We start from the raw sequence: 25,151 nt of genomic DNA, 5'->3' as shown, positions 1-25,151 counted from the left end.
ATTTAAATGCCCAGACATTCATTTGAGTAAAAAGATAACATCCACATGCACAAACACTAATGCATTGCAATGCTCTTTTAAAAATGCATAATCCCTCTCCTACCCCAGAAGTCTCACTGGAAAGAAAGAAACTCAGTCTGGTTTTAACAGAATAGGCAAAACAGGCTTATTTACATGTGCTTTACTCATGTGTGGAACTGGCAATGTAGCATTGCCCTTCAGGTCACCACTTCATTTTCAAGAAAACACCCAAAAATGCTGCAATAAAACTGACTTTCCTGATGTTCAGCTTTTAAGAATAATCAATAAACAGCAACTCGTAGAAATATCTGCAAAGCTATTAGAGAGAGGAATGCCTTTTGAGGTTCCTACGGACCATTTTATGCCTTGAACCAGGGAAGCTTGAAAGCTTTTCAATTTCATGTTCCAGATAATAACTGCCATTAACCATAGGTATTATTAAAATTAAAGGCTGATGTATTTTTCTGACTTATCAGAATGAACAGAAGCCCAAATGATGCATCAGAGCATCCTCAGGTACTTTGTATCTCTCCCCGCTACTCTTACTTGTCTGGCCTTCACTTATGTTAAGATTAGGTTAAGGACAGTATTTCTAGTATTTCTTCCTTGTTGGTGCAGTTGTTTGCCTCAACTATATCCTACCTTTTCTTCAGCGCTTACACCAAATGGTACCTTGCCCACTCCCAGGTTTATGGAAGCATGTTTTAACTGAAGTGAGAATTTCCATACCCATGTAACAGAGAAGTGCATTCATATGCCAGACAATCAGAAAGCTCTCTGACCAAATAAATACAAGCTTCTGGCAAGAGCTGCCGTTCAGAAAAAGGGGATGTAGAACTCCTACCACTTCTCTGACCTGCTGTTATTCCATGGTCAGTTCAGAATAGTTTGAAAACATGATTCAAAAGATGGGCCATACCTGTGTTAATGCAGTTCATGTAGCAAAAAAAGATGTTTTAAAGAATATTTCAGCAACCTGTGGAAAGCCGTCTAGGCATGGATCTGTGTATCCCCTCACGTGCACATTTCACAAGCAAAGGCAATCTACCACTCACTATCCACTGACTACCTAAATCTGAGCAAAACATTCAGTGATAAAAATACACTCACCCTGAATTCCTGCCAATAGGTAAAAGTAAATACCAAATCAGAGGCCTCTTTATGTTATTTTCAATTCTCTACTCCACAAGAATGTTGGGACTTGAGTCTAAAAGGAAAGGTACTCATGCAATTTAGATTAGGAATCCAGTTCAAGGGCCTGCTTCTCTGTTAGCTAGACTGAGAACCTAGCCTCCTCATTCAAGCTCCTGATTCTAATGGTGTAAACATACCCTACATTTTTTTACCCTTTCTAAACTGGAAGAAGCTCAATCCAGGTGGCTGTCAAAAGGGGAAAAACCTCTAGTTACTATCCAGTAGCTTAGAGCAACACAGCAGATTCCCAAATGCAAGAGGAATGCACCTGGGTTTAAGCATACTTGCTAGCAGCAGCACAGTTTTGTCCCTTTTTAATTCTAAGTGAACGAGAAATCAGGTTAATAAAAGAAGTCTTACTGCAGCAGATGCTGAAAATTCAATTCTTTGTCTTATCCACTACAGAGGGGATCCCTTATGAGCAGGAATGTGCATCATTCTGGCCAGTTTAACAGGCTGCAATGGTCAGCTGAGGCTCAGGTCTCCAAGGGGACAGCAGAGGAATCCCCACCACGCAGGGAATCGATTCCTGTGTACTAACCTTTCAGCCCAAAGGCATCTTGCAATGTGTGCATGCAGACCTGTTACTGACCTCTGTTCGGGCAGCGCACACATCTCTGCATAGTACTTGATCTTTGGTTCTGTTCCACTTGTCCGAAGGGTGGCAACACAACCATTTTGAAATGTGAAAGTGATCATCTGACTGCTCTTACTCACTGGCAGCACCTACATAAACGAACAACAACATTCTATTACACAACACCCCAACACACAAAAGTAGGATTTTTTTTTTTAATACAACATTCAGTACATACAAAGCTAAATAAACATGCTGAAATCCCCTGCAGCATACATCCACCAGCCAATGCAACAGACTAGACAAGTCATTTCAGCCTGACAGGCCTATCACCTAGACCAGACTCAGTATTTCAGGGTAACAGGACTGCCCCTTACTCCCATTGGAATTCCAACAGCTAGATGCCTGCTAGACAGCTTAAGAGTTGCAGGAGCATCAAGCTCACTCCAACTAATAAAGTTCATTCATTGTTATATCAAAATATTCAACAATAACTAAGCCATTTCACATTTAAGCAGTTTCCTCTCCAGTAAATGTTATTAAGCAGTTTTAATAGATGATGGTAATTATATGTCATCTTAGTTAACATAGTACACCTTTCTGCATACTTTTTGGTGTATTTAACTTTCAGTCTCTTCAAAAACAGAACCTCTCCTGCAAAAATACTTTGTAACTCACCGATTTCTTATTGGGCTGGCTGCTGTCATAGCCAGTGGTAATATCTCGTACATGTAATATATTGTAAATACCACAACATTTTGGGTAAGACTGAGGGGCATCGAAGTTCCGAAGTTTCTCAAATATCCTTTTGATAGTAGGAGGATCGTAGCACAAGAAATAGGAAGTCTTTGATATGTGATATCCATACCTATAAGCAGATTAACATTTTCAGTCACAAGATTCAGGAGTTCCCTGCACATTTGGTATCTAAAGAAAGTCCCTGTTTGGAAAAGCAATAGCAGAAAAAGAATGCAGTTGTCACAGCTGTGGAAACAGATACTTATAGACAAATGTTTGGACTTTGAAGAAGATTTCACTGCATTACTCAGATCAATGTAAGCTATTTTTAAATTGAAGCAAAGGTTTCAGTTCCAAAGAAATAAATACCAACCATTTGGCTAGGTACAGCCTTGGTAGCCCTCAGGAAATTAATATGCAGCATTATTCTGACACCATGAAAAATTGTGGCTGCTTGCATGGCTATGGCAGACAACAACAGGTTATTTCAACAGCTTCTGAGGAAGGTAACTGATTATTTAATCCAAGTTAAAACCACTATCCCTAATCAGACCTAATGCAAGCACTCAGTGTAGCAACCATGTTCGCACATTGAAATTTAAGTTGTTCTTCACTATATTCCACCCATTCCTCATCCTGCAGAGACCCTTTTCTCTGCAGCTTACAAAATGAAATGTGACTGGAAGATGAATCCTTCTATTATCACTATCATTGACAGTTTTTTCAATCCAGCTGTCCAGAACTGTTTTTGCTACAGTTTGCATATGACAGCACAAATTCCCGAGTGCCATAAAGAGATAAATGCTGACCATCGTTTGTGCTTCCTCATTCCAAGTTTCTAAGGGCCACAGTCTGTCCTCCTGCTGGGCCAGCAGGAAAAGGAATGGCATATACAATTTGCTGTAACTGTGCCACCCGTTCTGTTAAACTTTGGCTGATGAACTGGGCTTATCACAGTACGTGACTTAATTCCGACATAAGCATATTCCTCATTTTATTGCCATGAATTGCGTCCATAGCTATTGAACACAGGCCATTCCTTTAACCTCTGTTCTATTACAAATCTCTACAAGAACAGCGCATGATCTTCTAACAATCCCCAGACCGTGTTTAAGTGAAAATAGTAAGTGTTTAAAGAGAAGCACACAGACCACAACTAAAATATAGCTACCCATCAGAAGATAAGAGAAGTAACATAGCATGAATCAAATAGAAGAGAAAAGTTTGTCCTGGTGGATCCATATGCAAAATTCTACTCTTTCAGAATTTATTGCAGACACATGATAGAAAGGGCCTCTTTAGTCCTTTGGGAAATAGGGTGTTCAAGGGGTATCTGTAATACTCAAGACTGTAGTCCATCTTAGCAATAGAAAAACAACTTACAATGAGAAAACATCTGAGGGACACATTAAAAATATTTACTAGATTATTCCCAGCTCCAAAATAGTTAGGTAGAACATACTAGTGAAAAATACAACTTACATTTCATATATCTCAATGAGTTTCTGTGCTAGTGTTAGGTTCTTGCCCTCCAGGTAGGTTGCCATTTCAGCTATAACTACAGCTGCACTTACACCATCTTTATCCAACACTGATGTGCCACACATGAAGCCTAGAAATAAAAAAAATGATCGTGGAAAAATAATCTGACATACTATTACACTGCTTTATTTGAAGTTTTAACCTTCTTCCTATAAAAGAAAATTAGCCAATACATGCATTCCCCTTTCCTAAGAAACCTAATTGACTTAGGGGTTATAGGGCTGGAAAGATAATAAATTAATTACAGATTGATAACATCTACTCTCTGAGGAGATCTCTCATAGTACAGTGCTAACCATAAAAGTTTGCTGGTTTTGGGCAAGCACGCCGATATTGCAAAGAGTCTTGCCGCTAATTTGAGCCAAAGGAACCCATACAGATACAGCCTTGGTAACTCAAAAACCACTGCTCCACAGTACTTCCAAGATGCCTTCTTTCTGAAGGGATGCATGAGCAAGATCTTAACTCCTTATGGTTAAAAGCTTCTTTAATTTTATGAATGAAACTGGCATAAGCACACACCCTCTTCACCATGTGCTTCATTTTCAAATGCCATATTATATGTGAACATGCTGTCCCAGAAAGCTGCCATTTATCCTAAGTGGAGAATTCCTATAGCCAAAATGTTCACTACAGAGTTCTCTACAGGTAAGTGGCATCAGCAAGATTACAGAGATAGAGTGCTCAAGGAAAGGTCAGCAGGACTATTCACACACTTCCATAAGGTATTCAATGCTATTCCTGCACATTTGGATTCCTCACATATTGTTCTGAAGTATGAGGGGACAGTATACAGCTCCTGGAGGAACTGCAGCACTGGTGTGATGGACAGCATGACCGAAGCAAGCCACCTTCCAGTTCCACATAGTCATTAATAGTAAGTCCTCACAGAGAGGACCTGTAAGGTATTAAACTGCTTAAGAACAGATCCTATGCTTGATCTCACCTAAAAGGCCACAAAGCAACAGCAGTTTGGCTCTGGCATCTCAGGACTTTCAATCTGTATCAGAACAGGTTTGTATGAGGAAATTGTACAAGCACAATACCAGAATCAGAGATTTGTGTATCATGTATTATGATAGTTGGCAAGTTGATATGATGAGAGCAAAATACCAATACTAATAACTAACAAGAACGAAAATAAAGTACTTTTGTGTTTTGTTTCATAACTAAACCCACTCCTTTTCAGTCGCATTTCCCCCACACAGTTCTCAACATTTTAAAGTGATATTAACATACATACCAATAGACTCCTCAAATGCAAAGAGAACTACTTTTCCATTATCAAGAAGATCTTTTACTCTACTTCCAATCCATTTAAAACCAGGGAGTGTTTCCTGAAACAGAAAAAAAAAAGAGAGTGCATTAGATACACATTTTCTATTTAGTTTCAAGTCACGAAGAAAATGTAGCCACTACTCCTTTCATTTCTGGGATGCTTCAGACAACAACAACAAAAAAGGGTAAAAAATGATGATGCATTTTTTTTAATTTTAAGGTCAATGGGAAAGACTGCTGCAGAGTCAAAACACTAAAGCTTAAGGACATTTTCCTGATTTTCTTGAAATAGTTTCCCTGAATTTAAATCTAAATAACTGACAGAATATGGACAGTAAACACAAACATTAGACAACTCATATCTGCAGCTTAGATTATGAATCTAAGGTAAAGAGTCACCAGATAGCATTTTACTAGTGAATACTCAACTAGGGCGTAAATATCAAATCGAGGAGTAAGCATGCTTGAGACTACGGTTCTCTCAGATCAGATAAGATCTTCTGTGGTGCTTATCAGATGAGACAACAGTACAAAGTTATTCAAGAGGAAAAGTTAGAGAAATATAAACAGCAATTTTGAGTAATGGGAGGGAAGAACACTGCTTGTGCTCTTCAAACCATGCAAAAGCAGTCAAAAGCTTAGAAACAGTCCTTCTTGGAGAGAAGGAAGGTACAAAGGAGACCCAGGGGTTCTGTAAACACCTAGCTTTTTTTTTTTTTTTTTTTTTTTTTTTTTTTTTTTTTTTTTTTTTTTTTTTTAAGTCAAATGTATCCCTTTCCAGACCAAAAAAAAAAGACAGTATTTAGTAAGATAATGAAATTCACTACAAGGCAGTGACATCCAACCCAATTAAGCATATCAGGACAGTCACTGAAAACGGTTTTCAGAGTTGCTTTCAATTTTAGTTTTTAATTCCTCACTGTTTGGCAAAAATTTTTTTCCTAGCACATAGATTTAATTAAGACGTATTAAACAAGACCCAGACCTTTGCATGTTTGTGCTAAGCTTCAGAGCACTTGCATCTGTTATGGCTAACATCCAACAGTCTCAAATCAGAGCAAGTACTTAATTTGAATGCAGGAACTAAAATAATAACTGTCAATCTGCAGGGGCACCCCCCATTTTCTTTTTTAGCAAGTCCTTAATGAAACTGCATTAAACATCTGAACATAAGAGTTCCTCTCTGTCACAATTTGAAGTAAAACCAAATTTAAAACATACTAGTGATCTGGGCACCTGAAAGAACATTGTGTAACCTGTGTTTGTTACAAATCCATTAAAAAGTACTCAATTTTTGTAGTAAACACACCAAGTTGCACACACTTTCATTCTCTCACACAGAATAGTTTATCTCTAGGAAAATAACTGAGACAAAGGCATTTCTATTATATATATTTTACCTTTTAATTTGCATCACCTGTTGCAGCCTCCTTGCAGCTTTGCATAAGTTGATCTCACAGTCTGCATTCACTGTAACATGCATTGAGAAACTGCAGATGCTGAAATCATGCTTGTCTAGGTAAAGTAGCATTCTCTGCAAGTTGGAATGCATAGAAACTCCCAGCCAAAAGACTGGAAATCATATGTGTTTTTCATTTTGTAAAGTCGTAAGTGGAGTGGCTAGATAGAGAACATGGCAATCAGATTTTACTCTGCCAAGAAGACATCATAAAAACTACACTTACTTCAAAGTGAAATCCCTCTTTAAGTGCAATTGCCCTCAAAATTTTTGAGGAGACTGTGGTCGCTAACATGTAAACATTCTTCACATCAGCATCTTCAGAGCAGTTTTCCTTCCAGCAAGAAAACATCCACCACCCAAACAAAGCTGCTAGCTCGTTGCCAGTGAACACCTTCCAGCAGCCACTGCAAACAGGACAGAAAATGTAAGAGCTCTTTCAGGTTTCCCAGGAGCATCCACTCAGGGGAAGATGCTTCTGCAGTCACTAGAACAACAGGAATCTGAGCACACTACTGACAAGCTGCTCTATACAAAGCCACTGTACTAACAGGACTCCACATTTATCACGTATCAGTGATTTACAAGCCCAGTGCATTCTGTTAGATAGCAAAGATACCACTTAAGTATCCTTACTTCAGCTTTAAAACAGTTTAGGTCTTTTTAATGTATCAAACAGAAGTATAGCAGTCTATATATTGCAGTCAGGCAATGCCTGCACAACTGCGCATTATAGACAGTTACTTACACATCGATCAGAATTTTGGCCTGTTAGTGGAAGAAAAATAATTTCTATTCAATATGAAGAAACCAGAGGGAAAAAGAACCCCAAACAAAAAAAACCACCCCAAAAAGCCCACAACAGTTAATTGTCCCAAGGCAGAATTTGTTTGCCTAATAGAAGTGAAAAAACAGTAACAAGATTTTACTGTCTTTAGTAACCACTCAATTTTTCAGTTAAGTTTTACTTGGCCATTTACTGTAACACTGGTAAGTATTTAATCTTTTCTGAGTTAACGGATTTTATTTAAAATAAAATTCTTTCAGGTGGAGCTATACCAAAAGATGAAGCTAGCAAGAAAAATACCCAAATAGCTAAGTTACAACACAAAAGAGTGTGTTGAAGGTGTGTGCCTGTCTACCATTTGGGGACATTCTGCATTTTTCACTACCTCTTCTGCAGAAAGAGATAGAATAAAAGGTCCCGTCACTTACTTTTCCTGATGCTCTGCCACTGCTAGTCTATCTGCATCTGGATCAGTAGCCACTACTACTTTAGCATTTTCTTTCTCTGCAAGCCTCAGTGACAACTCCTAGTGGGAGAAGAGGGTGTAGAAACAAAAATAAAATAAAATCACAAGAGCAAATAAATCCCCAGTCTTCCTACTTACATATAACATGCAGTGAAAGAAAATCTCGTATGGATTGCCCACTGTATTAACACAGCTGAAAGCCCCATACTCCCTGCTCTCTTCCTCAATTTGTTTTTCAACACAATATCATATCCAAACAGAGGAAAGCTCATAGAAATCTGATAAAGTAGAAATAAGAATACCAGCACAGATTCTCCTTCTTCAGGATTTGGGCATTTGACAGTAGAGAAGTCTGGATCTGGATCTTTTTGTTCAGGTACTGGAATGGGGGGCTTAAAGCCAAATGCTTTGAAAGCCAACTGCACATAGTCATGTCCAACTCCATGAAAAGAGGTATGAACAAATTTCAAATTTGTTTGCACATTTAGCTCCCTGAGAAGGAAAAAAGAATTTCAGTAAGCCTTTACTTAGTTATTTAACAAGACTACTTTCATGTGGGAAAGCAAAAGAAAAATGCAATTATACTTTGTCATATTCTGCTGGTTTCTGCATTAATTTCAAACCAAGCGCTCATTTGGACTTTCACTAGAAATTGCTGATTTAAAGGTGCTTCTCCTGGAAAATGAGAAATTTACCATCTGCTGAATCAGCTGAAAGTCTCCCAAGAATGAACTGCTAATTTCTGCATCAAACTTGAGCTCTTCCACCACCCTGAAGATCCTACTCTGGCTCTACTCTACCTACGTTATTCATCCTCCTCCTTTTATTTGTCTTCTGTCGCATCTAACCATCTAACTTCATCTTCTCGCCTCTATCCCATGCATCTACACCTCACCTTTACTCTGAATTTCTGCATTTTATTCAGAACTTTCAGCATACTCATTTGCATCAAACTGCTCACATCAGGGTGCTTTACTGTAGCCTAGTGTCCAAAGGCAGGCTGCTTTATTGTCAGAAAGCGTGGTTTAGTCCTAATGATGGTGACCATCTACTTTAGTGACATATCAGAGAAGGGATGGGGTGAGACAGAGTAGAGAGATGGCCAAAAATTATTCCCACCATGAAGAGCACACAGCAACAGCCTCAACCAGATAGTGATGTCAGTAGCAGAGTGCAGCACTCGCTTCTGTGAACTGCAAAGGCAGAAATCAACTGATTTGTGCCGATAAAAATCATTACAGGCAGGTCCAAAACTGTTACAATTTTGGAAGACAGACCAATCCCTATACCCAAATCAAAAATGTTTATGTATAGCAGCATCACATGCTTTATTATTGAAGTCTATCTGTCAGCGGTCAGTTTTCTACAGGTAACCCAGAGCTTACTTAAAAAAACCAAACCACAATTTAAGTACATTTTGATTTATACAATACCTATGATAACAGATCTTTTTCAGATCCTCCATGTAACAATCACAAATTTTCTTCAGAGGATCCTGTCTAATGGGACTGGTGTCTACCAGGTTCTCATTCCAAGAGCCATTCCATGGTTCAACACACTCTTCTATACATTTTATAATTTCCTTATCATGAGGAGAGGTTATCTGTGCTCCATTTTCCCAATAAACCTGGTATAAGTTTAAGGAAAACAAGACACAGTTTGTTTACAAATATTAACTTGATAAACTCTTTTACTTATATGATTCCACATGCTTCCTGCTTCTTGAAGTCATACAGAAAAGGCTAGCATCAGATTGGCTTGATTCTCAAAAGTCATTTGGAATCACAGTTTATTTCAGTTATATAATGACAGCTACTCAGCAACACGACCTATTTTCAGAAAAGCTGGTATTTAACTATTATGACTGAAATCATTCAGATGTGAGAAAACAAAACTGGGCACTTACATTTGAGAGTGTTGTGCAAACTGTAACAGAAGAAAAAGATTACCTTCTACATAGTCTGGCATTCCTTTTGAAAAAGAAGCACAACTTGTTTTTGAAATCAAAACAAAAAGAGATAAGCAACGTGCCAAGGTACATGTTTTTCCGTAACTGAACAACTGTAATCTTTCAGCTGGAAACATTATCAAATTCTGAACTATAAAAAGTCTTTGTTAAAGAATTATTTAGATGATGGTTTTCCCACAGTTTGTTTTCAGTAGCATGGTTGAGTTCACAGTGCAGACTTTCTACTCAGACCAATCTCTCTTTTCTTGTCCACTGGCTTTCATGAAACCCATAGGTACTCAGCATCTTCAAAACTATGGGTTTGTCAAGTTTGGATAAAATTGTCCAAAACCTTCAGAAGCTGCTCAATTCACAGGGGAAATAATGAAAGATAAAACAATTCTCGTGAAAGACTAGAAGAAACAGTATCTTGACAAAAGTGAAATGCTTTGTATCAGAAGACACAAACATAGTAGCTTCTTGATAAATGAAGCAACTGGAAAACTGATGTGGCTTATTTTCTTATTCATTGCTATAGCTAAGCAAAAGTAAAGGCTGGTGAAGTACTTCACAACTTGTTCCAGAGGACAAGTGCAGTTCAATCACCTCCAAGAGTTATCTCTGTGCAGAGTAAGACTGGTTCTCCCATTATTGCCATTACTTGCTGACCTGTTACTAAGCTTCTAGAATGCTAAGTTTAGTTAAAGTTTAGAGTTTAGTTCAGATTCTTATAAAGTTTAGAAAGGAAATACTGTGTTACAATACTGCATAAGCAGCATTTGCTATTATGGGTGGTTATACTGTTCCAAGCTTTCAAAATGAAGCCACTCACCTCTCTCTCAATGCCCCCAAAAACCAACCTTACAGGGAGCAACAGGCTACTACAAAGTTTTATTAATCAACTCTCAAACCATCACCATCTCCAGGACAGTTACGTACTGTATGGACTAATTCACCTAAGTTCTAGCTTAGTTTTAAACTCATTTTTAAGTCTGAGAAGTGAACACAATAAACTCCTTAAGCATTTCTTCAGCTGCTGATTAGACACTATGGAACGTCACAACAGACTTGTGCTCAAGATACACAAGCAGCATGGTCTTAAGTTCTAGTCACAGAAGAAAGCATGTGTAATTTCTATTATAGAAGAATGAGTTACTTGAAATCACTTCTTCTAGCACACACAACTGTGTGCTCCAGAAGCAGCCAAATGCCAAAGGCACGTAGGTAATACTGGTAAGCAGCTGGCTGTGACATGCTACAAACTTGAAGTTCAAGCCTTACCTTGTATCCGTTGTCCTCCTTCCGGTTGTGGGATGCTGTGATCATCACACCAGCTACAGCTTTGAGCTGCTGAACAGCATAGGGCTACAAAGGAAACCCAGAAATGTTTATTTACCCAAGAGTTCTGCAGCTGGCATAAATAACATTATATTATGTCAGTTGTGAAATAAGATGCTACAGGAGAAGTGGGTCAATGTTTCACTCGCTTATTTGAAAATCGTATACATGAATGCTCATCATTCTGTTTCCTGTAGCTAGTAATAGAGAGAAAGCTTGTTCTATTCTGTTGCATAGGAACATTATTCCATTCACCAATTACATGAACACAATTGTTAACAGGTCTACTAAAGAAAGTCTACACTCAGATTACACTAGTATTTGAGAAAGAGAAAACAAGTTGAAACAGAATGAAGGAATTCACCAAAAGGCTTGTTGAAAAACAAGTTACAGGTATTTCCAGCTAAAAAGCATCCAGTCCTTCCTTCAAAACAAGATCCACAGCATACACAGCACACTAGAAAAGCTTACAGAATAGAAAACAAAAGATTTAAAACCCTACAAGAAAAAGCTTCTGTGAGTAGAATAGAAAGCTCTGGGTTTTGATATATTAGAAATAGGGGCAATCCTTAATTTCTTCTACTTTAAGCAGTGTAAGTCTTATGTCCAAAAACATACAGTCCCTATGTATGTGTATGTATTCTCACACACATAAATATCATATCTGACCCTTATTAAACACCTGGGTGTTAAAGCACAGGATAAAAGAAGAACAGAATGCTTCTACAGCAAAGCCTGGACTGCAATAACCACTGCCCTCGCATAGCAGCCTAGGGTGAAATGTGATTTTACTGACTATCTGCACACAGAAGAATTCAGTGACATTCTTGTTACAGCCTCCTTGAAGAGCCAAGTGTACCAAGCAGCTTCTATTTTTCTGTTTAAATAATGGAATGTGAGAAGAAAATTGCTAGTTCACATTTTTAGTAAGCTTTCAAATACTCCCTTAATGGCATGGTTCAACAATATAAAAGAAAAGATGACTCACCACAAATGGTGTAGGGACATATGTGGAAAAGAAGTATACAGGTACATCTTTAGCCAGCAGGACTGCTGCAGTGAGCTTTGCAAGTCTACCAATGTGAAAAAGAAAACATTCAGTCAACCCAACTGCCCATGACAATTCGATAGCCATATGGCATTACCGTAACCTTCATTTCACTTGTTTCTTAAATCCCTCTGTTATTTTTTGGCTTACACCGAGAGTAGTATCCTACAGTTTGCACAGTCAATTTAATACAGTTTTCAGGCTGTAGAATCCAACACAGCTCTTTTATTCATTGCTTGAAGAACACAAGGGACAGTCAACCACCTAAATAAACCAGGGATATAAAAAACAGAGATACAGAACCTACTGGTATGACATTTGTCCTTCATTCAAGGACAGAACCAATCTCCCAGGAAGTTTAAAGTGCCAGATGTCTGCAACAGCAGGTTTGGAAAAGGATTCAGTATTTCACACAGCAGAGCTTGTCTGCCAGCCCTGTTCAGCAGCTTCAGACAATACCCATGAAGCCAATCTATTCCTAAATATATATGTCTGCAAACTAGCCCACTCTTATTCCAGAAAGTTTAGAAACAGTAACAGCACCCATGTTTTTAAACTTTGCCTTTATTATAAACTTTTCCTTTCAAGCAGCAGCGAGACTCACTCTCTTTCAGGTGTTTGATATGAAACTGTTCAAGTCAGGTACACACAGCTCAGCAATTAATAGGAAGTCTCAGAGTCAAAACAGATGAGAGATTGAATAGTGTAAGTTTGCTTTGCTCACTTGCTTTTACAGACAAGCATTAGTACTTGCTTCCTTATTTCCCATGGTGAGTAGTATGCTGTAGTCTTAAATTTCAGCTACTCAAAATTTCACTATAACACCTATCAAATGTAACCTGAAACCACTTAAGAGTTTGAGAGCTCAGCTTAGTTGAAGCTACTGAAATTTTGCTTGTGTATCACAATGGTTTACGTCAACTTAATTATGGAATACAGCCGGACGGTCTGCAATCTCCCTTGGCACTGGAACTGATGCAAAGAAAGGGGTGCTCCTGCTCACACTGCGCTGGATAAGCACGCTGATCCAATTGAAAACACTCTTTTGAGGAGGTTCAATTTGATTTTATCACTACTGTAACTGTGTTCCATCCCAAGGGGGCAAAAGAAACAGGTAGTTAAGAACTGATTTGCTCCTTTGACACATGAAACAACTGTGCTGTCATCAAGTCTGAATTCCAAGTTTTGTGTGGCTGAAAAGGAATGTTTTTCTTACATTTCCACATTTTTAAGCTTGCATAACCCAGACAATTTGGGTAGAAGTCTTGCAAACACAGTGTAACAGAGGAGTTTAAAACCCTTATGCCAAAGCCTGGTGGATAATGTGCCACACATCTGAAGACCAGACAAGAAGGCATGGAGAGGCAAACTTCAGGGGAATGGAGAAACTCTTACAAGACAGTCACTAGATTCTGTGCTCTATTATACCAAGAACTTACATCCCTAGAATTTTAAATGTTGACAAAAACAAAATAAAAAACTACATTAATTACAACAATGAACTAGAATAACTACATTAACTACAATAATTAACTACTCATTAACTAAATAATAATTACCCACTGCGTTGGCTTTTTTTGTGAAGGATGTCATTACAAGATGTGTTTTACTCCGCAAATGAGACAGGATTAGGATTGCTTATAGAATTCAGAAAGCAGTTCTTTTACAGATCCCCTTTCCTTGCAAAGAGCACAATTTGGCATCACTGAAAGTTTACATTTTAAGCATTCCAGGTAAGATATTCCCAATGTGGAAACACACTGAAATCGCAGACTAGCATAAGGGTACCAATATACCGGGTTACAATAGGCTGCAAGTAGAATTCTTCTCCCCCAAGCAAGCTTAAATCAATGCATAATACAAGAGAACAACAGCGTTAATAATAGTGCATTAACATTTAGTGATTTCAAGCTAGATGTTAGTATTCTGAATTTACCTTCACATTCAAATTTCTCTCCAGGCATATCAACTTCTTAATGTCTGCCTAATGTTCTTGTGCATTTAGACTGTAAATTCTTTGGTGATGTGACTAGCCTTACATTCCACATTTGCTGGCAATTGGTATTATAAAGGCTTTAGTCCATGCCTCTCTTCATTACTATTAAAATGGACTAAAGGAGGGGAAAGAGTGTGTGCAGTTCATGACAAAAATATTCTGATAGAACAGAATGCATTTAAAGCCACAATTTAATTTCTAGTCTTGCAAATGTAATCAATACTCATACTTCTTACTGCTGCAGTTGCTGGTCACCTGACCTCGTGTGTCATATCCAACAACAAAGCCTCTCTGCTTAAAGTCTGAAAAACACCTCTCAAGATACTTGTAGATCCCCTGGAAAGAAAAAAAAAAAGAAAAAAGTAGCAAAGAATTAGCTCTCGTGCAGCACACACAAACATTAAAAATTATCTTTCACATAGGATGTATAATGTCAGTAGGCAAAATCATCAATAATGATATTAAAAAAGCAGTGTATTTATTTTTCCCCAAAGTATTCACAGAAAGAAAGCAAGCAAACAGAGAAACAGTTGTGGGAAATAAAAGCGGTACAACAATAAGTGACCAAACAGCATAAAAAGAAAGCTCAAGCCAGCAAAATCCTCAAGCAGCAAACACTTGTTTTCAATCCATACTGTGCTTTTATGTATTCAAACAATCTTCTTAAAGACCTGATTGAGAAAAATCCATTTTTTAGAAGTCCATCCACTCAGGCAATGTAAGGCTAGTGCTACTCTTTATCTTTGTGTTCACAGCATAAGTCAGACACCTTTTCAGCACTGGTTCCAAAATGTTAGTTCTAAATTTGCATTAAAAGGATGCTTCATCCATACGCACTTTTTCAAACAAAAAGTTTATTACTAGTGACCTGCTCCAGGTGGAGAGATTAGAGTCCTCAGTTTATATACTATGCAGATAAAATAGCATAAATACAAGCTGTCTTCTTTACATCAAGACAGAACATTTTCAATGGCAAGATATCAGAGAATGCTCCCATGCAGGGAAAAGAAAGGGAAGCAGATAAAGGGAGTAAACTTTTAAAACACACTGCAGGTGAGGAGAAATATGCACTGAAACACACACAGAAGAAAAACAGCCTCTCAGTCAGCCACCCCTTCTTTTCAAAAAAGGAAGAGATAGGCACTCTTTGAAATAGTGCATTACATGGTATTCCAGCTTCACCTTCCCTGTGGCCTTCGCCTCCATTCATTTCCCAGTTAGAATCTCTCTGGAGATCCATCACAGAAACAACCCAGGATGGATCAGCAGTTTTAGACAAAAAGATGGAAGCACTATGGTTAATGGAAGTTTCCAGAGGCTACAGTTCACCACAATCAGAAAGCAGCCTTCCCTAACACAAACACAGCACTGTGAACTTACCATAGCCAAGCTTATCTTAAAATGGCTACCTCTCACGAGGGCACGAGCTTCCTCTTTACAGGAGGGGTGGGGGTGTTTCATACTAGAATTAAACAGATTTTTCCTGCAGTATTAAGTGCAATTCTCTGCAGTGTCCTTATCTGAATCTGACTCGATATCACCAATAAGCAATCGCTCAGTTGGAAAGTTAGCCTGACTCCTACCCATGAAATTCAGTTGAGCTCAATTTTTTAAATGGTTTTAATGGTTAATTCTTTCCACCAAAGAATATACTTCAAATATGAATAAGTGGATATTGGCATCTCTTTGGAGAACCATTTCAGCCACAGATGTAGTGCTTCTATAGAGGGATTCAGAGAGAGATAACAACTTGTAAAATAAATAAAAATCTTTGAATACTGATGGCACTGGGAGCTGTGCCATGGCATGATCACCCACTGAAGTCACCTTCACACCGAACTGAAACATGTTGATACACAAACATGTTCACATCACCCTGACAACTTCAAGAAATTTCATTCACAGTTGTAAATAGATACAAGACAGAGGAATGGGAAAAACTTGTTCAAGTTTGACTTGAACAGATTGACTAACGTTTAAAGCAATGAGCAACAGATTTCTTATCAACAGATCCTTATTTAGGCTAGTGATATCTTGAGATCAGAGGACATTGCAGAGGTTTTTTTTATCTGTACTAGTTCATCAAACATCAAGAAACTGCACCAAAAAATATTTACAGAAGAAGCAGGACCCTATTAAACAAACTGGTACTAATTAGAAGCAGAAAACAGAGGCATATAAACTTTTTCAGAAGCAGCATGAATCAAGGTAAGTTCAGCTAGAACAACTAACGCTCCTGTCCACACAAGAAAGTCAATATATTATAAATGACAAAACACTCTTTACATTTGTAAAAGAGTTACACAAGATTTCTATTTCACACCTACCCCCCAGGAGCTTTCCCTCAACAGCAGAGGCATCCCTTGAACGTTCTGGCAACTTTAGCTTCTCTAGGATTCTGCGCATCAAATTTCTTCCTCACCCCTTGCTTCCCAATGACAACCATCATAGCTGCTTTGGCTTTTTGGCTCTAATGGCTGCACCCTTATACATCTCCCAGCTTCCTACTCCCTCCATTCCTCAAACACTGAAGAGCTGATTTACTTTTGTTGCAAAGTCAGGGCCTATATTTATTTTTTTATATTTTTTTTTTTTTTTTAGTAGATTTGATCTTCTGTACTTTCTCCCCTGTACCTCATCCCAGCTATTTCTGCCTGAGCATTTTTGGCAGCTCCTGGGTGCCACTACAATCTAAGTAACACTCTACTCAAGGGTGTGGCAAGATTTTTCCTAGGACATCATCTTAAACCAGCTTCACTGACAGATATCAAGGATTTCATATGAATGAAAACAGGAACGTCTTTTCTTTCTGCCATGGAGAAGTTTTGCTTAAAATTAAGACAATGCAATATGAAGTATGAGAACAAAATACCTTAAGCTTAGCCAAGGATCCCACAGCTGACATTAGTCTAGCCCTACTGGACTTGTTTACTATCCAAATACCTTTATTAAAGCTGCAGGAAGTAAAAAATAAATAAAAAATGACAGTGAGAGGAAGTGAATGCAGAGTCTCTCCACTATCTGAACCCTCTACTCAAGTTCACACCTATTTTTTTCCAGATATTCTCCCTTTCTCAGGCAGCAATTAGTTAGTAACTCCAACACGTCTTGGGATAAGTTCTTTCTTGAACAAATTTAAAGAACTTCTATTTCCTTTTTACAAGACTCAGTTTTTGACAGCGTCCCCATCTAATTTTTCCTGTGATAGCTACTGCTTCTAAATTGAAGATATCCAAGTCAACAACTTGCCATTGCATACTTGGTGATAATTAATAACCTATTAGCAAGTGTCAGCATACAAATGTATAACCACCTCAGTGGGTCTAAAACAAAATTCTCTTTAGATGCACTGAAGTATTATAAGTATTTATACCACTGCACAGTTCAGGTGATTTCCCTAGATAAAATTCACAGACAGATCTAGTCTGCTTCTACTGCCATGTTTTAAATAATCCTCTTGCATGTCCAGTCCCTTATGATGAAATTCAAAAGAGAAGTGAGGGGAAAGTGATGGTATCAAGAATGGGATGGAAAGATTTTTGGTTGATGAAATGAAGAGAGATAGTAACAGCTTTATGAAGCCCAGTATTTAAATCTTTCAACTATTTTCTTTAGCTTTGCTTACACAGGCAGAGGAAAACTCATAGCAATGATGCAAAGATGACTGGTTTTGTCATTATGGAGGTCAGTGGTGGGTTACTTACCTACTAATAACAGCAATTGGCTCAGCAGGACAGAAGCAATACTTGAGCAGGAAAATCTAGGCTTCATGCTTAGGTTACATACCAACAATCCTCAGAAGAGTCAAAAGCAACTTCTGGATATTCTGTACCTTTCTGGATCTGACTTTTTGTGGTATCATTATAATTATGCAAATGAAGGACACAGCATGCGCTTAAGCATGCAACTTAACCAAGGTTTATTTTAATTGAAGGAAGTTTTATTACATTGAAGTCTACTTTTTTGAATGGTCATTTATTCCTGTAGCAGGTAAGGACAAATACAGAGAGACACAGTTACCCATTTCCAGATTAGGTTCAGCAAAACTGTTTATGTCATTAGCTTCTGAAACAAGAGTACTCAAAGAGATTAAATCTGATGCAGTTTACTTCAGAAACAAGTTCTAATCTGCTTCCCAGAGATTGCTTTTCCTAACTTGATATATAGCTTCAATAAGCAGCTAAAAATAGAAGCTCCACAGAGGAAGCAAGTGAATACAACCCAGTTTGTTACTTTCAGAAGCCAGCGATGTCCATGAAATTGAACTTGCAAACACATTCCCTGCTGACCAAAATGAAACTTTTCACTTTCTGCCAAGAATGCATATTAGTCACCCTATCCAAGTTCAGTCACACTTTCATAAGACTGGAAACACAAAGGCAGCATGTAACATTCAGTCGCTCAGGGCTTGAGCGACTCCAAATTCAGACTACACAGGCCAAAAAATAAAACGACTGTTATTAACTTCCTCTGCATTATCAAGTGTTTACTCTGCTTCAAAGAAAAGAGGACTTGTTTAAAGCAACTTTGCTACTCTTAATTTCACCAGTGGCAACAAACTACTAGTTGTTTTCTTTCTTACTCTCTTCAGCTCATTCCCACTGGATCAGTCGAGACCACCTGTACCACATTAGTAAGCTTTGTTCATACCATTACAGTATTTGTAGCAGATGAGTTTGGTATACTCAGATCAGTAAGGGTAGAAATAAAGGAATCCTCATTCTAAGATATGTCCAGTTTACAGATTAGAAATGTAAAGAAAACTTTGTTAGACCCAAGATGATACTGAAGAGAAAAAATGGTCAGATACAAGGTGAGTTGCAAACCCTACCAATGAGCTCCAACACATTATTTCTCTCCTTTTCAAAGCCTATATAAACAGCTATTGGAATTTGGTTTCACCACAAGATTTTGGGCTCCAGTTGTACAAGTCAGACATTAGCAGTATGTCAAACAGCTTAGAGTCCCAGCTGTTCCAAGTTTTAAGCACATCACTTTACCCTGAGCCAACAGAAAATAAATTATTTCAGTCCTGTCTACTGAGGGACTTTCTATCAGAGCACTAACCTGCAAAGAGACAACTATTTAAAAATGTTTAAGTACATGGTATTAAATGAGAGATTTTATCAACCTTTTGTAAATCGTGCAATAAAACACCTTTTATCATATTGCTGCAGCTCCACTTATAAAGAAGTACTTGACAAATTCGATAAGATTTTGTAGGTTTGTCATAATGAAAAATCTTTAGGAATGTTCCAAGTAAAATAGTTACAAATATACTAGTTCATTATATTTTCAATAGTCAAGACTAAAGGTGGGGTCAGATAAGATGTTTAAATATATTTAATATACACAGTCCAACCCCATTTGTATTTTAGATGTTCATAAGGGAAGGAAATCTGGAACATCCATTTTCTGACTAATGCTACTCTTTTGAAAAAGGATTCAACACTTCTCTTTCCTTGCTGCCCACTGGGCACCTTTACTGGGGTGAGAAAAAAAGCTGTATTTTGCAGATTAAGAATCCCACTGCTTTTTTGTTAATATTTACCATAATAAAATATGTGCAAGAATGACTATCAAAGTCAGGAATGATAGTTTAACAAGACTACAATCCTAGCTAAATAATGTTCAAATTCAGACTCTTCTTTCACATGCTCAAAGTCTTGATAATATCAAAGCAGTTTCAAATGTACTCTGAATTAACTTCTTATGAGGTCAAGTTGTGAAGAGTAGTTATTTAATCTCCTTGTTTGGGGGACAAATTGATAGAGGAACACATCAGCTGAAAAGCACCCTAGTACTGTACAATAAGCAAATTTAAGAACAAAACCACTATGAGAGCGCAATATAGAAGAGAAGCATGGATCACTTTGGATCAAGAACTAAACTAATATCAACTGTTCCTTCCAAAGGTGTTTATCAAAAAGGTGGGGAAAGTGAGACAACTGGGGACCAAGTTCTTTGAGAAAGATTGTATCATCTGCCCTTGAACAAAAGAGCACTTCAAAGAAAAACAGATATGATTAAGCCTTATATTAATCAATAGGTTGATTCATTCAGACAATCGACACACGGACAAATCATTAACATTGTCTGACAGAGAAGCAGGGGGGGAAACAGAAGAGTCTGATCATTTTCCAAACCTCTTCTGGCATGCAAGACCAAAATCAACAGAGAAAAAAGGAAGGTAAAAGATATTGAAGAAACAAGTCCAGAAAATTGTATTTCTGGTTGTTAAATTAAACAGCAAGATGTGTCAGAAGTGAGGAGTCTCTGCCACCAGCCTTCCCCACCTCAGCACTGGTATCATTCGTGTCCCCACAGCAGCCCCTATCCAGTTCCTCAATTCCATGTACCAGCTCTTGTGCCCTTCTAAATATGTATCCAGTGCCACCACCAAGAGGAGCAGGAAATTATGACTAAAGCCGCCCTGACCAAAACTTTACCCCACATGCACACCCATCCCATCAGACCCTTTCCAACAACAACATACAACTGTCAAAATGGCAGTCAAGAGCTACATCTAAGTTCCACAATCTCCCTGCCCATATTCAAATCAAGATGTCCATCCCAAAATACTCCAAACTTCAAAGAACTAGCCTCAAAAATATCAACATCTGTTTACAATGTTTTCTTAGCAAATAATTCTATAATATCTCTAACCCAAATACACAAAAACTAATAGATAAACCATGAATCATTGACCTCTCTGATACAATACTTAACATAAGATTTGCAGTTTGAGAGTTTAAGTTTGTATCTCAAATTATTTTCTTGCTTCTCTACTTAAAAAAGTGTGAAGAGCTAAGAGACAGAGCTACAGCAATGCCAGTGCACTTAACCACAACATTTTCTAAAGCCACCCAATCCAGTTGTAGGTAACACAACCAAGTGTTACTGGAAGGATTCCCCAGAAGTTAAACAATTTACAGTACAGATATTCTTCTCAGTCAGTCTATATTTGCTTTTTCATCTTACCTTCCTGTTCATTTTCTTAGCAACACCTGCTATTTTTGTATAGTTATTCACAATTTTGGCTAAAAATGAAAGGAAAGGCTTGTTTCGTTGGAGGTGGGTTTGCTTTTTGGGTTTTCTTGGGGTTTTTTGTTTAGTCTGGAAATCATTATCTGTCATAAGAACTTTCAGTATTTGTCAACTACAGAGCAGTATAATAGACTTTTAACTACTGGCCAAATACCAGTGGAATTGAATATATTCTGCCTCCTAGGATGTCCAATTAAACCTGCTCAAGCTACTTTATTTTCTTTCAGCACTAAACATTTCACATTATCACTCTACTGTTGAATGGCTGCTTGTATTTCAGTGGTACACTGTATGACCCAAACATTTACTGTGAAATCATTCAGTTGTCTCCTATGCAACTATTCAGCTTACCTGTGTTGACTGGATCACTGTAAGATCATTAATGTAGCAAAAGCCTGCTCCCATAGCAGAGCGAAGCCCAGCAGTCCCAAAGGTCAGCCTGCAGCAGAGACGATCCCGTAACTCTTTATGCTTTCCATTCTGTAACAAGCTTTCAATCTGTTCTTTTGTTTTTTGGTTCTGCAAAAGAAGATTAAGGTCTTCATTTAGTTCTTGAAATCAGGATCTGAACTATATGCTCATTGTTTTTAAATAACTCCTAGTTCTGCAGTGCAACAAGTTCTTCCTATCCTATAAAATGCCTGTCTGCACAAACTAGCCTTCATCGTAACTCATTTCCACTGTATTCTTTTCTGTATCATCCTTATTTATAAAAGATTCAAGATCTCTTGCTGCCATTGATACACTCATGTGTTTGCCTAGTCATTAATACACCTTCCAGCTACATGAAGCCCATAACTGAGGAGCACAGACTTCAGAACAGGTTTTTCCAAGGCAGATGGCACAAGTTAATTCTCGATCTGTGCTGCTGGAAGACAGAAAAAAATCCTAACTTCAAAGCAGTATTTCCTTCCTCCCCACCTGCAGGGAAGGTCTGTAAACAGGCACATCAAAATAAAGCTGACATTGTAAAACAAAAAATAAAGCTTGTCTTTTCAAGTTACATTAATCTTTAGTGAGGTGGGTACAAGAGAGTCAAAGCCCCTATTAATCACAAACTCTCAAATAAAGATAGGTATTTCCGTCAGAAAATCCCAGCCATTTTTGACACCTTCCCTTCTCATTACCTACACTGGATACGAGTGGGTTGAAAAAAAAAAGTCCTGTTCCTGAAGGTAAGTATTACATGCATCATTGTAACAGCCAATTGCCCTACTCTCCAAACTTAGATTTTTTAACTGTACTTAGAAAGGTCTTAAGAATCTTGTCAGTAAACACCAGAGAATTAAAAAAAAATTTTCCAATTACTTAAAAGTTCAGAAAGAAGGCATTTCACACAGTACATGATACAGCCACTAAACAAAGAATTCTCCAAAGAAGTCACTAGATGTATCTTTAACAGCTAGCACCTTTCTGAAGAAAAAAAAATTCTGCTCCCAAAAGCAGTAGTCATGTCAGTGAAACACTTGTTGGTCTTAGAGAACACAAGAGATAGCAGTTGCTTTATGATTTGCCACCAAAACCAGGAAAAGATACACCCACCAACAAACTCAGAGGAAATATTTAAAATCAACATACCATGTAAGTCAGTTAATTTGATGTATATCAATATATTAACAGTGTTACGGTTTATATGGAAGAGCCAGAGACATTCTCCCTTTCTGGTGTCATTGTTAGCCAACTGTTACACCACTTCACCTACACTCGCACAGCTTATTACAATCGAAAGCTCCCTGCAGTTACGTGCTGGTGTTTGTATAGTGTGTATCGCAGCAGGGACTTGCTCATCAGCTGCTCTGCCGTTACCTGAAAGAGGCCATACCCAGTCAGACCAAAGGGCTGGTTAGTCCAGCACTATGACAGCAACTGTCAGCAGATGCCTAGAAAAATCACAGAACGGTTTGAGTTGGAAGGGACCTTAAAGATCATCTCATTCCAACCACCCTGCCATGGGCGGCGACACCTTCCACTAGACCAGGTTGCTCCAAGCCCCATCCAACCTGGCCTTGAACACTGCCAGGGATGGGGCAGCCACAACTTCTCTGGGCAACCTGTGCCAGTGCCTCACCACCCTCACAGTGAAGAATTTCTTCCCAATGCCTAATCTAAACCTGCCCTCCTTCAGTTTAAAGCCATTACCCTTTGTCCTATCACTACATGCCCTTGTAAAAAGCCCCTCTGGCTTTCTTGTAGGCCTCCTTTAGGTACTGGAAGGTTGCAATAAGGTCTCCCTGCAGCCTTCTCTTCTCCAGGCTGAACCACCCCAACTCTCTCAGCCTGTCCTCACAGGAGAGGTATTCCAAGCCTCCGATAATTTTCATGTCCCTCCTCTGGACCTGCTCCAACAGGTCCCTGTCTCTCCTGTGCTGAGGACCCCAGAGCCGCAGGTGAGGTCTCACCCGATCGGAGCAGAGGGGCAGAATCCCCTCCCTTGACCTGCTGGCCACGCTGCTGGTGATGCAGCCCAGGACACGGTTGGCTTTCTGGGCTGCAAAAAAGGCATAAGGACAGTGCAATCATGGTGGGAAGCTGGACAAAGATGCAAGGGCGATCTCAGTATTTGCTGCTTAGGGAGTTCCTGATCTGCACAGGAAGGCTGCTTGTACCAACAAAAGGGCTACAAACACCAGACAAATCAGGACAGATCATTTCAAAAAAATGTTGTCATCACATGCCTTTATCATCTAAAACCCACAACTAAAACGAATGGCCACCTGACAAGGAAAAAGTTTGGCTAAATAGAACAGTAAGAAGCAATTCTTCTGATCTGAAACCCACTTCATTTTAAACAGAGTCATTGCAATTACGAAAGAATGTGTTTGTCATGTCCATGTATAGAGAATACAGTTATCATTCATAGTTCAGCTGAGGGAGTGATTATACACATCTCTGAAAGACTCAATTTCAATATTTACCTTAAGGTAGGAAATTTTACAATCCTATGAGTGTTTTAAAGTCAATCCTATGCAGCACACAGTATGTTATGTAGGAGGGTGGATAAGAGACACTGATTATTGAAATCTCCCTCTGCTCATTCAGTATTTTCCTACACTTGCATCACCATTGAAGCTATGAACTTCCAAGTCTACAAAATGCACACACACAGTTTGTTCTTCATAGTTATTCTGCACCCTCAACTGATATTGAGGCTAGGAAACAATGAGACAAAATAGGTTAACTTCAAAATTAATTACCTATGATGATTAGAATTAGATAGTCATGGTAATACCAACCACACTATCCTGGACACACCTAGGGAGACCTGGGGGAAAGCAAGAGAAGGCAAGTCCAGTTTGACAAAGAAAAACAATGATAGAAGAATATCCACATCTGCCTTTTTACAACATGTAGTAACAGGGAGCACTTTACCCATAGGATGCTGTTTTGAAAGAAGTGGATCAATAAGTACCCACATTTTATAAACACAGGGATTTTGAAGGCTCAGTGAATTCATTTGGTCATCAAGAAACTCAGCCTGTCTACTGACATCCAGTTTGGACAAGACACTTCACAGATCCTATAAACATAGCACAACCCAGTCAGGCTTGCCAACAACACAGACAGTGTAGAAGGCAATCGATACACAGCTGTAAAAAACAATGATGACAACTGTGTAACAGTACAGCTCGGGCTGCACAAGTGCTTCTCTAGAACAGCACTGCTTCAAGCAGGGTCCTAAAGAAGGGTTAAAAAAGGCAAATGGAATCTGAAA

The 25,151-nt window shown here is 38.4% G+C and overlaps 1 protein-coding gene across 1 annotated transcript in view; it reads right to left on the bottom strand.

Annotated features, from left to right (window-relative positions):
• PGM2L1 (phosphoglucomutase 2 like 1) overlaps nt 1-25,151 on the bottom strand; it is a 41,009-nt gene that overhangs the window by 4,937 nt on the left and 10,921 nt on the right. The window contains exons 3-14 of the mRNA XM_049823093.1: nt 21,791-21,958; nt 14,622-14,728; nt 12,337-12,421; nt 11,292-11,375; nt 9,496-9,689; nt 8,365-8,554; nt 8,025-8,122; nt 7,036-7,216; nt 5,316-5,409; nt 4,013-4,142; nt 2,471-2,660; nt 1,808-1,941 (exon numbers count right to left, since the gene is read on the bottom strand). Coding sequence (XP_049679050.1) covers nt 1,808-1,941; nt 2,471-2,660; nt 4,013-4,142; nt 5,316-5,409; nt 7,036-7,216; nt 8,025-8,122; nt 8,365-8,554; nt 9,496-9,689; nt 11,292-11,375; nt 12,337-12,421; nt 14,622-14,728; nt 21,791-21,958 — 1,655 coding nt within the window. The remainder of the gene's footprint in view (nt 1-1,807; nt 1,942-2,470; nt 2,661-4,012; nt 4,143-5,315; nt 5,410-7,035; nt 7,217-8,024; nt 8,123-8,364; nt 8,555-9,495; nt 9,690-11,291; nt 11,376-12,336; nt 12,422-14,621; nt 14,729-21,790; nt 21,959-25,151) is intronic.

The sequence above is a fragment of the Accipiter gentilis genome, chromosome 19, assembly GCF_929443795.1.
Source record: "Accipiter gentilis chromosome 19, bAccGen1.1, whole genome shotgun sequence".
In the NCBI taxonomy this organism is placed as follows: Eukaryota; Metazoa; Chordata; class Aves; order Accipitriformes; family Accipitridae; genus Astur; species Astur gentilis.
The sequence above is the reverse complement of the archived record's forward strand: the minus strand, read 5'-3'. Positions and strand labels throughout refer to the sequence as shown.